The 16,216-nt window shown below is 49.3% G+C and overlaps 1 protein-coding gene across 1 annotated transcript; it reads left to right on the top strand.

Moving 5' to 3' along the window:
• Window positions 1–2,982: 2,982 nt before the first annotated feature.
• FBXO31 (F-box protein 31) lies at window positions 2,983–16,073 on the top strand. The gene is made up of 8 exons (XM_014308574.2): window positions 2,983–3,119; window positions 8,447–8,523; window positions 9,888–10,055; window positions 10,714–10,788; window positions 12,121–12,230; window positions 12,895–13,048; window positions 13,595–13,956; window positions 15,213–16,073. The coding sequence occupies exons 3-8, from the start codon at window positions 9,915–9,917 to the stop codon at window positions 15,433–15,435; spliced, it is 1,065 nt and encodes a 354-aa protein (XP_014164049.1). The 5' UTR covers window positions 2,983–3,119; window positions 8,447–8,523; window positions 9,888–9,914; the 3' UTR covers window positions 15,436–16,073.
• Window positions 16,074–16,216: the final 143 nt, after the last annotated feature.

Here is a 16,216-nt window from a genome sequence, read left to right as displayed (position 1 = left end):
CCAAGGGTGTGAATTTGGTGACTATTAACTCCTTAAAATAAAAATACTTTACTCAGTGAGCTATAGCACTGAGATACATTTCCTTAAAATAGATTTAATTGCACTGAAGTGGAATTTTCCAGGAAGCTCAAGCCCTTCACATCTTTCTTGGAAAGGGATTTCTGTTCTCTGTAAAGAAAACCTTACCAGTTTTATTTTTCTCTCATTATCTTGTAGCCCTGTTTGCTGTTTATTTATGTCCCTCTTGCCTTCTGGATTAAAAGGAGATGGCCTTTCTTGCTTATGATATTTGGAGGGGTTTTTTTTTAGGCACTGTGAGCCAAAAAATTGATTTTTTCCATAAAATGGCCATGCTGGTGTGAGCAGCTGGGTCAGAAGAGCTGCAGTAATGCACTTATGGAGCTCAGCCATCACTGTGGCATTTTCACTCTCTGTAGCTGTTTGCTGACCAAAACAGGATAAGAATTAGTTTTAAAATGAGTCTTAAAGCACATAAGGATGAGATTATTTATCACTAGATATCCAAAAGAGTATTATCAAGAAAAAAATAATATGTAGCAATATAGAAATCCTCAATTTTTGTATTATTTAAAGGAGTTTATTTGAATCTTTCCAGATGAGATTGGAATTACAAGCACTTCAATAACAGTTTGGCTTTGATAAAATTTCACTGCAGGTTGTCAGGGGCCCTTGCATGAAGCTGTGACATCAAATCCCTTCCCAGGCTGTTATTTGGAGGAAGCTGCTGCTGGTGGATCTCCCATGACACTCACTTGAGGGATTTATGGGTCAGGGAGAAGGCTTTGGGGAACTGTGGGAAGAGGGAATGTCACTCTTGGTGCTGTTGGAGATTCCATTTGGGGAGGCTCCTCCAGGTGTCTCCTCCCTTTGCCATGTACTACAGATCCCTTCCCTGCCTGCAGTGCCCAGGGCTCCTCTCACCTGTCCTGCTGATGCCTTGGGGAGGCTGGGCAGAGTTACAGGATAAAGCAGGGATTTATTAAAAGGATCTCCTCAATGGATCCACCTCGGGCAGCACAAGAGCCCAGCCAGGGCTGCACCCAAGATGGACCAAAATGGCCCCAAAATGAACCCAAGATGAACCAAAATGGCCCCAAAATGCACGAGCACTCCCGGGGTCTCTCCCTTTGATCAGTTCTGCTCCATTTGCACCTTGCAGTTCATTGTCCCATTCCAGCTTTAGCCCCTGCAGTCCCACCCTGCTTGTTTTTCTCTCTCCAGCCCACGGTGTTTGTGCTCTTGGGGCTGAGATTTGGATCATTTGTCCTTGGTGCCCAGCTGGAGCAGGAATTGTTTTGTCTCCCTGCTCTGTGCACAGAGCTCACCATCCCCTAGTGTGAAGCTCAGACCCACACACTAAAGCAGCACAGAATCAGAAAATATAAAATCTAAAACTTGAGGCATCTGTGGGGCCAGGTGAGTTTTGTTTAGGTGCACAAGAGTTACCTGTTCCCAAGCCATGCTGTACCTGCCTTTTTCCAGGGACTTTCCAATCAGCTGGGGACATTCCACACTGTTCCTGCCCCCCTTGGATGTGTTTACATCCCTTGGATGTGTTTACCCCTCGCTCTCTCACGTGCAGAGGGGTGCTGGAAGCCTGGAGGGCTCTGCCAGGGTGGCTCTGCATTGCCAGGCTCTCCATGGCTCTGCAGCACTCAGCTGGCAGAGCCCCAGCACTGAATGCTTTGTTTGTGCTGGGCTGTTCTTCCTGCCAGCTCGGCTCTGCTCACTGTGCTTCCCCAGCCCACCTTGGGGCTCAGAGCCCTCAGAGCTTCCTCTGCCTTTGCCTGCAGAGGTCAGCAGGGATTCTGCCACTGCCCTTGGCATTTTTTGATGAAGGGCAGCATGTTCGTTGTGCCTGTGCCCCCCTCACCCTTGCTGCTTAGCCAGGGTGTGCAGGATGTGTATTCCCTGGAGACAGACTGCCAGGAAACCTCTCTCATGGTGTGCTTGCATTTATAGACAGGAGGAGGCTGAATTAATTCAGGGAAACTCTTGCCTTTCTCATATTTGAAAGCTGACTTCTCTCCTGTAGCAGGTTTCCAGCTTTAGGTGGTGCTTCACAGCCACAGTTGTTGATTCAAGGATGCTCAGCTGAGGATAAATTTTGTATTTAATGGCTTGATGAGGGTCTGCAGAGATACAGTTTTGTGTCAAATATCTGGCAGGTGTTTGTGCTGCTGAGGAAAGCTGCTGTTTGATCTGTGCTGTTGATGTCTTTGATGTCTCTGTACTCAGATCTGTCAGGGTCACTGCAGCAGGGTGGCATTGTCACTGCTGATTTTTTGGGATCTCCCTCCTCTCAGTTCCTCCCTCTGCTCTTCTGAGAATTCCTGGCATAGAGACATTAGTACTTGCCTTTTTTTTTTTTTTTTTTTTTTTTTTTTTTTTTGAAGTTTCTTAGAAGTTTGACGTTGACTTCCTGAAAATGAAAGAAAAGAATCTCATTTTCTGCTTCAAAGCTGCTCCCAGATCTCCAACTCCCTTTGTTTTCAGGGGGTTCTGGAAGCAATCAAAGGCATCTGACTGCACAGCAGCCCTGTCTCAATCTGATCTGCTTTCAGTGTAACCATATTTGTACATGCTGGGGCCTGTTTTATGTCTGTGTTTCATTCTTTTTTGAGCCTGTGACCTTTCCTTCAGGATCCTAATAAGCGGTTTTCCCTGTCGGGTACCTCAGTGAGGGAAGGTAATTGCTGCACACAGCGGTGATTTGCTGGGAGCAGGCACACAATCCCAGCTGCAATGGGGATGTCTCCCACATTTCACACTCCTCCTGGCTGAGATGTGAGCAGCTGGCACTTTGCTGGCTGTGTTTGTGCCTTATGGTGTGTTTGTGGCAGGCATTGCTCGTGAAATGTCTTTGAATCTGCAACAAAATCGTATCAGGTTTTGAAAGCAAAAATCAGATTCTCGGTCTGCTCTGGCAGCTTCAAGAAAGCACAAATCAGATTTCAGTGTAATTGATGTCAAGGCTCCAAACCTTTTTGTGCCAGAGTTGACCCTTTTTTGCTGTGTTGTTGCAGAATATGGAGTGTGTGAGAACCTGAGGAAGCTGGAGATCACAGGAGTGTCCTGTCGAGATGTTTACGCCAAACGTAAGTGATAAAACCAATCCAAACCTTGCTTAATATCAATTTTGAGAGCATAGAAATGATGAATATTTATTAAAATTTAATGGCAGAAGTTGCTCAGACTGACTTGCAGGGGTTTCATTGGGAAGTCGACGTGTTTGGAGTTTTATTTAATACCAGGAGTTGGGATTTCTGTGCCTCCCAGTCCTTTGGTGGGAAAAGAGGATGGAGTTTAATTTTTAAATGAAGTTTATTTTGAGGGATTTTCATCCTATATTTTCAGATCTTGCTAAAGAATTAACAGGTATTTTTTTCTAAGCCTTGATCTCAGTGAAAGGAAAGGCTGTAGGAGAGTGGGAAAGGAATGAGCATTCCCTGAAGGAAGAGAGCCTGGCAGGAGCTGTCTGTGTGTTTTGGGAATGTCTGTGGGTGTGGGACCCTTTAGAACCCTGAAATAGCAATGACCCATTGATCTTAAAGCTGGGAAGAAGAACAGGTAGAAGGACTTTAATCCTATCTTTAATAGACTGTGCTGAGCATCCACAGGAAAATTATTTCATCACCTGATATCTCTCTTACCCTATTACACTACACTAGGGATGGAACTGCCTCATTTTCCTGGGAGGGAGGGCTGAGTGATGCTGAGCCAGCACACAGATGTCCCCAAAGGAATCCCACTAACCCTCAAGGCCTCCCTTAATTCCCATTTAATCCCATATCTTGGTGTGGTGACAGCCACGCAGCACACACCAGGTCAGATCTCAGCTCTCCATTGCCCTTTTTAAGTGGCACAACAGCTCTTCATCACCTGTAGTCCTTTTCACTACATATCTTCCATGGTTCAGAGATACTAAAGTGATATTTAGTGCTTTTTATGCACAAGCTGTGGGTAAAAATGGCCTCACTGGCTCAGGACTGTGGTGACTCTCCAGCCCAGTATCTCCCAACCATGGCTCTGGGCAGGGAGGCTGGGGAGAGGACAAGCCTGTGGGATATTTTCCTAAACATTCTCACTGTTTCCAGCTTTCCAGAGTGTAATCAGGTTATTTATTCAAAAACCTGAAATAAATCTGTCTCACACATAAGTTTCCATGAGTAGTTTTCAAATCCATGGCCTCCATTAGCAAAGGGTCACACGTGCTGTGTGAGAACACCCCTGAGATGGCCTTTCCTGCCCTTCTTTGTAAGATCTGTGTTTGTAGGCACCCAGCAATCCCAGGCAGGGATGGTAACTCCAAAGTGGCAATGCTTGGCAGCTCTTCCTGGCTTTCAGGATGCCCCATCTCAGCTCTTCTGCTCAGATTCTGCACTTTGCCCTGTGCCAGGAGCAGTCTGCTGCTGGTGTCACCCCATTTTCTCTACTGTCCCATAAACCTCTGTAATTGCAGAGGAGTTAATTTGGGATTACTGCATTTTCCATTCCATGAGTGTGCTTCTGTGAGAAATACTGGGGGAGAATGGGAGCTGAGCTCAAGTGCCTGAAAGCAGAACTAATCCAAGGCCCATGGAATGACTTGGTCTTCTTGAGGCAGCAGTGCAGAGTTTGAGGAAGGACTTTGATCCCACTTGGAGTTCCCTGGATGCCATTTGTAAATAACATCTGTGGGAACCTGGAACAGCTCTGTGTGAGAAACCCTGCTCAGTGAGGCTGAGTGTGACGGAAACAACTGGAAGCAAAGTCAGGAGAGAGCTGGGCTTCCCTGTGTGCTTGGTGCAGATCCATGGAGGTGTTTGCTGGTGCCAGTGGAGCAGAGTTTGCTGGCACTCACCCTGCTCTGTCTGTTCAGGTATAAACCCCCGGGTGAAGTCGGGGCGGTTCATGCGAATCCTGCCCGACTACGAGCACATGGAGTACAGAGATGTTTACACCTGCCGTACGTACCCGCTGCTGCTGCTGCTGCACCCAGCACGCCAGGCTGCTGCATGGACTGTGCCCTGCCCGGGGGCAAAGCACTGGGCTGGCCCTGGGACAGCAGGGACGTGCCACCAGGGGTGGCTGGAGTGTGTCACAGGAGCGCTGGGGTGGCAGCGACAGCAGGGCGGGCACTGAGGGCTGCTGGGTTATCTTTGGGGGCTTCTTGGAGCATCTCTCACTCTGCTCATGAGGCATTGCTCCTTTCTTTGAGGAAAAAATTCAGATACCCAGGTGAGGCCTCCCTCTGGACTGGCAAAGAGCTTTGTGGTGATTCACAGTGAAATCCACAGCCCTTTCCAGTGGAAAATGCTGAGTGTTCCCATAGTAATTCCCTCCCTGCACACTCAATCCTTTTAAGCACCATCTCTGTCTCTAGGAGACGTTCTGCTAATGTTTTAAACATTGTGATTTGCCTTCCTCACTTTGGATAACCTTTTTTCCCCTCCTTGTGTTGTGTTGAGGGAGGAATAGTTAAACCCTTGGAGTTTAGTGTTCAGCAGGAATTGAGGGGGAAGGACTGATTAGTTTACATCAATTAAGGAAGCCAGGACTATTTGGTGTTTATTTAGAGGGGGTGTTGAGCTGTCTCTGATGCTCCTTTGGGTCTGCAGAGTTTGGCAGACTCCAGTTCCTAACCCACTGCTGCTTGGGAATGGAGTTTTTCACACACGTGAATCAGTGAGTGGATGCTGCAGAATTCCCTGTGCTGAGGGAAGCAACTGAGCAGGGGCCATGCAGGGGAGGTGATGCCTTTAATGTGAGTCAGGACAGAGCAGCAGCAGGGCTACAGCAGGAACTGGGACAAAGTTTGGGGTTTGGCAACCTGGGATGCCTGTTCTGGAGCTGGATGGGAAGGAGGAACAAATCCAAGCTGCAGGATTCCTTTGGAGGCTGGATGTTTGCTCCAAAAGTTAAATGGCATTTAGTGCTGTTTCCTCAGTTGTTATTTCTTTAGCTGCAGCCCCCAATTTCTGATGTGCCCCTTTTCTCTTGGGGAGAAGCTTGGATGGTTGGAATTGGTGATCTTAGAGGTCTTTTCCAGCCTAAATGATTCTGTGATTCTGAGCCCATGTGGTTTGGGATGCAATGGCCCATTTCCTCTTTTTCCCCTCCTGTGCTGTCAGGATTTTCCATGGAACTCTTCCCTAGTTCCTGTTCATGCAGGGTCAGCCAGGTGAGCTCAGATCACTTTCCCCAGGGGTTTAAGCTCACCTGGATTAAACCCCCAGGGGTTTAAGCTCACCTGGATTACTCTGAGCTCTTCCCACGAGCAGGTGAGGTGTCACCAACCAGGGCACTGCTTTCATTGCTCCAGCTCATTTTGCTTCTAGAGACCTTCCTGCATCGAGGAATCTGGGGGAATTGCAGTGGGTTGGGTCAGGACATGCCCCAAGCAGCCTTTTGTCCATGGGAGATTGGCATTCCCTGCTTTCCCAAGGCCATTCCCAGCTGGATTCAAGCCTTCTTCCCATCTGAAGGGTGTGCAGAGCTGCTTGTGGAACTTGGGGAATATCCAGCCTGGGTGAAGGCTGTCCTGGAGCATCCTGTGGATGTGGTTTTGCTCCATTTGGCAGGATGTGGACTCAGAAATTTGGATAGGCAAGAGGCTTCTCCAGACTGAGCACAGGCAGTGGAAAAGCTTGGAGAAGAACCCAAGTGCTGTTTTCTTTCGAGGAGCAGGAAGGGAAACAACTGCCAGATCCATGCTGTCTCCTATCAGGAGGAGCCAGAGCTGGAATTCATCAGGTTTTCCTGCAATTAATATTAGCTGCTGTTTTGCTGGAGCTCAGAGACAGCCCAGGCTTGAAAACTGAGCTGTGTTTCGAGACTTGTTTGGGCCTTTGGCCAAGCACCAGCATTTCCCCAGTAAGTTCTGGAAGTGAATGGCATTTTTATTTTGGCCTCCTGTGTTCAGAACTCAGCTCAGTTTCCTGAAATTGCTGCTAACAGGAGCTGGGCTAGGAGAGACATCCCCATCCCCCTGGGATGGCTTAGTTTTCTGTCCTAAAAAATAATAATACATTGAAAATGGCTGGATTTTATCAGCTCTGTGGCAGGCAGGGTAGAAGGCAGAGTGTGGTGGGTGGAGCAGCTCATGCCATTAATTATCATGTAATTACTGAGCTGGGAATGGGGTTTGCCTGCTTGCCTTAGTGTTGTTTGTGCTGCTCTTGGTTCCCTGGGTGAAACCAGGCCAGTCTGAAATTGTTTACTGCCCAGGAAAAAGGCTTCTCCAGGCCAATTGGCAGCAGCTCTGGACATCCCTCTCTGCCATCCTAAACTCCTGTGGAAGTTCTTGCTTTTGGTGGAATAAAACCACTCCTGTAGTTCTTGCTGTCTGAAGTAATTAATGCACCAAAGCTGCTGGAGCAGCTGCACTGAAACACAATTCTTCTTTTAAATTAATGCAAACCCAACCCTGTTATTCAAGCCAGTCCTGGAGGTTACAATGAGTTACTGTGGCCTTCTGAGTTGGCCATGGATATTGAAATATCAGTGAAATTTCTTCTTGCCATCTTTGTGGAAAGAAGGAAACAATGTGCATGCTGCTGTTCCTGCCCAGAATGCCAGAGTGTGTAATCCCCTCTTGTGAAGGTTCTGGTTGTGTGAGGAAACCAGATGGACCAAAGGGAGTTAGATGGACCAGAGCAATGGCTGTGTAAGGACTGGAGCTGGGTCCCATCTCTAAACTTTCCTCACCACAGGAGGTTTAAGATCATTCTGTAAAAGCCCTTTTTTCCTGCTTGCTGAAAATGTCCCTCTATTTAGGTGGGATTGGAGGGACAGCTGGCTCTGAGATGAGAAACAGGGAAGCCTCAACTGCTAGAGCAGATTTTGGGTGGGTTTTGGAAGCAGCTTTTGGGCACTACTGAGGTGTAGCTGCTTCTGTAGAATTTTTAAGGCCATGACTGATGTGGCCACACCACCAGATTCCCAAGCTGGAGTGATCCAAGTGCTTTGCCCATGCTCCCAGTGGCTGTTTCTAAGGATGCTTAACCCTGGAGCCAAGTTTGTCTACACAAGGCAGTGAAATGCTTTCAAAATCCTCCAATTCCCTGTTCCTTCCTGCCTTCCTGCCCTTCCCTGTTTTCTGTTGCTTTGCAGTGTGAAGCATTGAGTGCATTTTTGGTAACTGGAGGTGGCAGATGCTTTTATTTGTTTTCAGCTCTGGTTATATTGTGTGATTTGCATTAAAGGGCCTGTGTTGCAAAAGTTTTTTGGGAATTCCTGAGGTAGGTGGTTCTGCCCTTCCACAGGGCCGGGAATAAAGAACACAAATGTGTGTGAGCTTGGGGGAGGGCTCAGCTTGCACACAATCACTTTTCCTGAGTGAATGCAGTTGTGGGTGCTGTGTGCAGCCTGGCAGCAGGGATTTCATTCCCGAAATCCCAGATTCTGGGCTGGATGTGCTGATGAGTGTCTCCCTGTTCCCCAGTGCTGCACCGCTACCGGCACATCCTGGGACTGTGGCAGCCGGACATCGGGCCCTACGGGGGACTGCTCAACGTGGTGGTGAGTCAGGGCCTCATCCCGGGCCTTTTGGGGCTGGCAGCTGCTTTTTCACACTTTCCACACCTGGCAGCCATTCCCAGACCACTAAATAGTCTGAACAGTCAGCCTTGAGTGGGTGATTTGGACACAGAGGGTGCTGCGTGGTTCTTTCCTGGTTTCTCTTAGGTTAGACCTCAGGAGGAATTGTTTCACAGGGAAGGTTGTTAAACACAGGAGATGGCTGCTCAAGGAGGAATCCCTATCCCTGGAGTGGATGTGACACACATTGCTGTGGGTGGGGATTGCTCACAGGCTGGACTGGATGGTCATGGAGATCTTTTCCAGCCTGAATGGTTCTGGCATTCTCATCATCACCAGACAATTCTTTTATATTTCAGCTCCACTCCAAACAGCCCCAGGAGCAGGTGGAAAACATGATCAGTGTTTGAGGGAAAGGCTTGATTTAGAGTTTGACACTGATATTCCAGGGGCTGGCACAGGAATCTGTTCATTTACTTCATTTTCTTTGCCTGCAGCTGAACCTTTTGCAAAGGGCTTTGCAGTTGTGTGGTTGGCAAACCTTTACCCCAGCCCTAAGACTCGTGCATCAGGTGTGGAGTAACACTGGTGCAAGATCTCTGGAGCCTGGCAGCTCTGATGCTGCTGGGAGAGCAGTTAATGAACAACATTTGACTCTGAACTGTGAGAGCTGGGACAGGAGTTTGCCTGGAGCCCTCATTCTCTGCGCCAGGGTTCACCAACTGCCAGCCTGAAGTGAACAAATCACGAGGCCTTTGGGTTTTGCAAGATTCTGTTGGAGGAACTGGTGTAAGAGGGCATCCAGCTGCATCTGTGCTTCCCCTGTGACCTTATAAAGACTTTGTCTCAGATCTCTCTGTTTGGAGAATATCCTGCCCCTGGAATTGCAGGCCCTGAGGGAAAGGATTCTGGTAGGTGTGCAGGAAGGGGGCTGCCACTTGTGCCTCTCAGTAGAGGAGAGTTGCTTCCTGTGTTCTCTGAGTAATAAAACCAAATAATTCCTCATCTAAAAAACAGGGATAGTCATGGGAAGCAGAATATCTGCCAGCAGGAGCTCTCAAACCAATTAGAGCCTGACTTGCTGTGTGGTCTTTCCCTCTGGATGCTGCACTCCAGGCAAGTCATTTGCAGCAATAAAGGCCTGAGCTTTTTCCAGTGGTGCAGGAAGCCTTGTAAAGAAACCCTCCTCACCCTGGGAGTGCATATGGTCTGGGTTAATGGCTGGAAAGCTGTTTGGGAATGCAACAAACTGTTCTGCAGCTCCTGGGCCACGAGAGGCCTCAGAGAGACTCCTAAGGAATCGTACAAAGCTGATCCCCTGGGCTCTGTGTGCTGTCCCTCTGCAGGTGGATGGTTTGTTCATCATTGGCTGGATGTACCTGCCCCCTCATGACCCTCACGTGGATGATCCCATGAGATTCAAGCCCCTCTTCAGGATCCACCTCATGGAGAGGAAATGTGCCACGGTGGAGTGCATGTATGGCCACAAGGGACCTCATAATGGCCACATCCAGGTGAGCTGCTCTGCCTCCCTCAGCACTGTGTGTGCACTTTGGCTCTGGAAATGGATCCGTCAGGCAGCTGGGAGAATTTTATTTCAGAGATAGGGCTTTCACCAGCCTGCTGTGTGTGTGGGCAGCAGCTTTACACTCATTATGTGTCTGACAAGTTGTGTGGGCTGTTCCCTGCTCTGAATCTGTTCCCTGGCAGTGGCACAGCCAGGCTGTTGGGCTGTTTTCTGTTGGGCTGGGAGCACCAGGATGTGCACAGGCTGGGGAAGGGATGTGTAAGCAGGCCTTGGGCAGCTGCTGAGTGTGCCCAGGCAGACACAGACCTGTTCTGCAGCTCTCTCCAAGGTGAGACCTTGAGAAGGGGATGCAGCATCCTTTGGATGCTTTGAAAAGCTTCCTGACAGGTTTTCTTTAAAGGAGGAAGCTGAAATAGGGAAGCAGCTTAAAACTATTATTTTCATTAGAGTGCATTGAGGTTTTATTGCTTATTTCTCTGTTCTGTAGCTGCTGCACTGGGTAGCAGTGAATGATTTCTCTGTTGTAGTAAATCCCGTAATGTTTGTTTTGTAAAGCGTTTACTGGGAGCAGTCTTAGCCATATCATCCCAAGCATCTCTAGACAGCTGTGTAACCTGTTCAATTCTCCTCCCTGGTAACTGCAGATTGTAAAGAAGGATGAGTTCTCCACCAAGTGCAACCAGACAGATCACCACCGGATGTCAGGGGGCAGGCAGGAGGTGAGTGCTCTGCCAGGGCTCTCACTGAGCCTCTTTGTGTGTCCCCTTCCTGAGATCTGCCCTCAGCTGCTGCCCTTCTGATTTCTGTGTGATTGGGCGTGGATGAACCCCCAGGCTGGGAGCTTTTGGCTCATTCCCTGTTTCAGGCAGTTTTCTGTGTCAAGATTCTCTTTGAGCCCCAGCACCTTCCTCCTGTTTTGGTAGCAGAGCTGTCCAGGGAGGGTCAGCAGCACTTCTTGGCCATCAGCAGCACTCCAGGCTCTGATCTGAGTGCCATTGCTGTCTGTATAATTAAGATCTTTCAAACACAGTGAGCACCAGCTGCACTTGGATTCCTGCTGGTCAGTGAGGAACATTCCCACTGCTTGCCTTGCTCGAGGGATTAAAAGCTTCATTTGGTTGTTTCTCCTGTGTGTGTCAGCTCTACCCAGCAAGGCAGATTCCTGACTGAAAGAGCTGTGTTTAAATGCAGGTGTAAATGGCAGGATGAATACCTGTGCCAGGTACTACTGTTTGCTTCCAGCTGGTTCCACATGACAAATCTGATATTTCAGCTGCTTTCTTGAGGAATGCTGTAAAATGTCTGTCTGCTAATGGGAAACAGCTGGGTGAAAGGTTTAGTTAAGTGTTTTCTGGTGCTGGAGCAGATGAGAAATGCTTTAATACTTCCAAAGCACCACGTTAAGTGTGCGTGGCTTTATGGAAATTAGAGGATCTGGCTTGGGAAGATAAAGGAGGCAGGTTTGGAATATCACTTGGCAGGCTGCTATCTCAGTGTAAGCTGTTATCACACCAACTCATGGCAGGGTATTAACTTGTCAGAGCTGCAATTGGGGTACTTCAGGAGATGCTTTCAAAGCACCCTTTGGATTTAGATGCATCAGTATTAAATCAGCAGGATTTAACCTCCTAAACCCTCAGTGCTTTTCAAAAGCTTTTTTCTTTTATGTTGAGCATGTCAGGACAGGGCACAGGAGTCAGCTTGTGGGCACACAAATGAGTTACTGTGAGAGAAAGAGTAGATGAGCCACTTTGCAGTGACAGGCCGTGCTCATGCCTTTATTCCAAGGAGGTTTGTGCTTCTACCTGGGATTTATTTGAAGGGGATCCTGTTTATTGTGTGATCACCATAATCACTATTTGTTCAGCCTATTTCCAAGCCAACACGTGCTTGTTCCCAAATCCAGCCACGTTTCCCTGTCCTTGGCAGAGGATGTGCCCTGTCTGTGGCTCTGCCAGTGAAATGTGCTGTCACAGAGTCACACAGTGAAGCCATTTTGGGGCACATCAGTGAAGTGACCTCATCCTCTCCCTTTTCTCCTGGTGCTGCAGGAATTCCGGACGTGGCTGAGGGAGGAGTGGGGTCGGACTCTGGAAGACATTTTCCATGAACACATGCAGGAACTCATCCTGATGAAGTTCATCTACACCAGCCAATATGAGTAAGGGCTGCTGCAACTTCACACTCTGCACACTCTGGAGCATTTTTCCCCAAGATGAGGTTTTCCATGGGCTTTCACAGCCAGAGGAATGTTGTGTCTCTGCAGTGCTTCCCAGCTGTACAGGGAGATGAGATGGAATGAGCAGTAGGAATAGGATTCCAAGTTCTGCACAATAACTATGCACAGTAAGGTGCTTTTGAATCATTTAACTCTGTTTAATTTGAAGACAGAGCAAATGCCTGTGATCCCAGGGAGTGTCTGGTTATTATCCATATTAGTCAGTGTGCTCTGTAGTGCAGGAATTAGAGAGTCCCTGAGAAACTGGGGATTTTAACCAGCTCTCCAAGCTTCTGTTAGCAGGCACCTCACTGTAACAGATGTTTAAATATGCTTCACTCTCAGGTTCTCTGGGAATCTCAAGGGCTGAGGAAGTTTCTTTGCTGCAGGAATCTCCTGCTATGCTCACGAGGATGGTGGGGAGAGCAGCGCAGGGAGGGAGGGAGGAAGTGCTCGCAGAGCTCTAAAGCAAATCCTGAGCTTGCTGCAAACACAGATCCTGCCTGTCTTGACAACATCCCCAAGCTGCTGGAGGAGCAGAATGCAAACACAGAGCTGCTGGGAAGGGTTTTTTTCCTGATTTCTGTGATGTTTTTCTCTTGCACAGCAACTGCCTGACATACCGGCGCATCTACCTCCCCCCCAGCAGCCCCGAGGACCTCATCCAGCCAGGCCTCTTCAAAGGCACCTATGGGAGCCACGGGCTGGAGATTGTCATGCTGAGCTTCCATGGCAAGAAAGCCAAGGGCACTAAGATCACTGTGAGTGCATTTTCCTGTCTCTCAGGTGCTTTGTGAAAGTGTTCTCAGTGGATGTGCAGGAGATGTTTCTGTTTGGGAGCTGTTCCACGTGGGGATTGGTGGCACTGGGTGAATCTCGGCACACACACAGTGACCAGGATCTGCTCTGCAAAGTTTCTCCTGGCTCCCCCTTCCTTTCCTCTCCCTTCCAGCTGCTTTCTGTGAGCAGCTGGTAGCAGGTCACTGGAGATCCCCTGTGTGTGTGTGAGGAGCAGGTACCAAATGTTGACAGCTCTTCACTGAAGTCAGGCAGGGGAGCTCCTTTCCTCCCTGCAGGGAGGGATTGTGCAGCTGCAGCTTTGACTTTCTTTCACCCTTGCAAGGTACAGCTTTTGATTTACAATTCTGGTTCTGGGAAGGGGAAAGCAGAGATGGCAAAAAAGGTCCAAGCAGGGTTTTTTTTATTGCCAGCTTGGTGATTGTAGAACAGGGTGAGCTATTAACAAGTTCAGGTGGTGGCTCTGTAGCACTGGTGTGTGCAGCCGTGCTGTTCCTTCCTGTCCCTAGGGAGATCCCAACATCCCAGCTGGACAGCAGACTGTGGAGATAGACCTGGCACATCCTCTGCAGCTGCCTGACATCGAGACCCTGCGTGACTTCAGCGAGCTCTCCCGCATCGTGCTGGAGGTGCAGGAGCAGGTCCGGCGGGAGGAGCAGGAGCGGGAGCAGAGCCAGGAGGAGCAGGAGCATTCCCAGCAGGCTGCTTCCCAGCCTGCCAGCCCCCTGGGAGGAGGAGGTGCTGAGGGGGAAGAGACTGCAGCTGGGGCAGAGGGGAAAACCCAGGACAAGGCCCCAGCTTCCCAGCCCTTCGTGCTGCCCACGGGAGTGATATCGAGGAATGAGGATTATCCCCGGACCTGCCGAGTCTGGTAACTGCTGCTTTTATGGCTGATTCAGTTTTGAAAAGGAAGGGGAAATCTTTGAGGTGTGTCCTGTATTTGTGTGCCCTTTACCTGCCTGTGGATCTCCCAGCCCCTTGGGCTCAGATTTCACACAATCACAGAATGGTTTGGGTTGAAAGGGACCTGAAATCCCATCTTGTTCCAACCCTGCCATGGGATTTCCACTAGATCAGGTTGCTCCAGGTTGCTGTCTGACCTGGCCTTGAACATTTCCAGGGATGTGGAATGCACAGTCTCTGGTTCCTGCCTCTGCTTCCCGATTTCCCAGGCTTTGGTTTGTTCCCTCTCTCACCACGCTGTCATCTCCCATCCCACTTCCTTGCTAGATTTACTTCAGAAGCTGGCACCTCTCCTGAATTCCACACACCCCCCCCTTTTTTTTTGGTGTGTTTTATGTCCCAGAGCTGCTCAGCTCATATATTTAGAACAGTTGAAGCTGCTTCCCATTCCCATGTGTGTCATTGATGTTCCTTGGCTGTGGGAACACAGTGCTCTCTCCCACCTTTCCCTGGCCTCTGGTGCCTTGGGGCAGCCCTGGCAGGTGCTGAGCACCCCAAGCAGGAGTTGCAGGCATGCAGAGAGCTGTGCTGAATGGGAGCAGGAGTTGGTGAAGCAGCACATTAAATGAAGTGTGGAAAAAGAGCCCAAAAGCTGAGGCTTAGACAGGTGACCTTCAGCCAAACATCTGTGCTCATGGAAAAACCTACCCAGAGCTGGTTAATCCCAGAAGGCTCCTGCTGTCACAGCTCAGTTGTGTTTGGATAAAGCCCTGCTCCACCTGCTGCTTGCTCAGAGCTTTGGCTGACCTTTATTCCTCCTCAGGTCCTGGTAGATTTTTCTGCTTTTTAGATTTTTCTCTCGCTTGGGTTTTGCCTCTCTGCTTGCGCTCTCAACATTAGAGAGAGTGCTCTCAACATTTGAAAGCCTTTGCTTTCCTGGGAGATTGAGCCTGTGCTGATCCTTGAGTTGCACAAGTTAATCTCACATGTGTTTGGGGGCTGAACTACTGAAAAACCCAGCTTTGGTGTGCAGGTGCTAATTAGGATAACCCAAAGCAGGAACCTGCAAATAGCAACGGGGAGTTCCTTGTCTTAATAGAAAAGCCGAGTGTGAATCTCGCTGTTCTGTCAGAGTGCCTTGACCAGAGTTTTGTGCTGATTTGTAACTAAACACTGGGTGATGCTGGCTGTTCTCACACCTGTTTTGTCCTCATCCCCTGGCAGTTTTTATGGGACAGGCCTCATTGCTGGCCACGGCTTCACCAGCCCCGAGAGGACGCCGGGGGTGTTCGTCCTGTTCGACGACGACCGCTTCGGCTTCATCTGGCTGGAGCTGAAATCCTTCAGCCTCTACAGCCGCATCAAGGTCTCCTTCCAGAACGCCCAGGCACCCTCCCAGGAGGCCTTTGATGAGATGCTCAAGAACATTCAGTTCCTGGCTACTTGATGGGTGTTTGTGATGCAGGACAGGGCTCGGGGTGGCCAAGGCTGCTGCGCTCCCCAGCCGGGCTGGCCGGGGATCCTTGCTCTCGGTACCTCTGGATAGAAGCATGCACTTTGAATAAAGCCTTTTAACCCCAAATGTACACACATCCCACTTCAGCCATCCCTGACTGCCCTTTCCTCTGTGCCACTCCACGCTGCTTCCCAGCAGTCCTTGTTTCCCAGGCTGTGCTTTGGAGAGCTGAAGGATCCTGCAGAGGAGGGAGCAGACCTTCCTTAGTGCAAAAAAAAAAGTATTGGGACAAAACCAGCTTCTGGCCAGAGCTGGACAGAGGAACAGGCAGTGACAAAGCACATCCTCCTCTCCAGAACATTTCTGTGGGTGCAGCTTTGCCAGGAGAGGCTGGTGTGATAACTTCATCCTTGCTAATTGCAGTGTGTGGTTTCCTCTGGAGAATTCCCTCAGCCAGGGCAGGATCCCCACTGCAGATGAGTGTGTGCAGCATTGGCCTGGCTTCTGGAGCTTGATGGATGTGCTGTTCCTGGAGCTCCAGGTCTGGGTGTCTCCCTGAGACCAGAGATGATTTTTTCTCCTTGCAGGAGCTGGTTGTGGGATGGAAAATGGATGTAAACTGCAAAAGCTCTGATGTGTTCAGACTGGTTTGTACCTGGAAGGTTTTCTCTTGCAGAGTGGGTCTGAAAAGGCACAGAAGGAGCCAAAAGAAACCCAGCTGTGAGCTGAGCCCAGTAGGCTCCAGCTGGGCAGCAGAAGGTGCCACATGTCA

The sequence above is a fragment of the Geospiza fortis genome, unplaced genomic scaffold (assembly GCF_000277835.1).
Source record: "Geospiza fortis unplaced genomic scaffold, GeoFor_1.0 scaffold102, whole genome shotgun sequence".
Classification (NCBI taxonomy): Eukaryota; Metazoa; Chordata; class Aves; order Passeriformes; family Thraupidae; genus Geospiza; species Geospiza fortis.
Note: the sequence above shows the minus strand (reverse complement) of the source record. Positions and strands in the feature narration are given on the sequence as shown.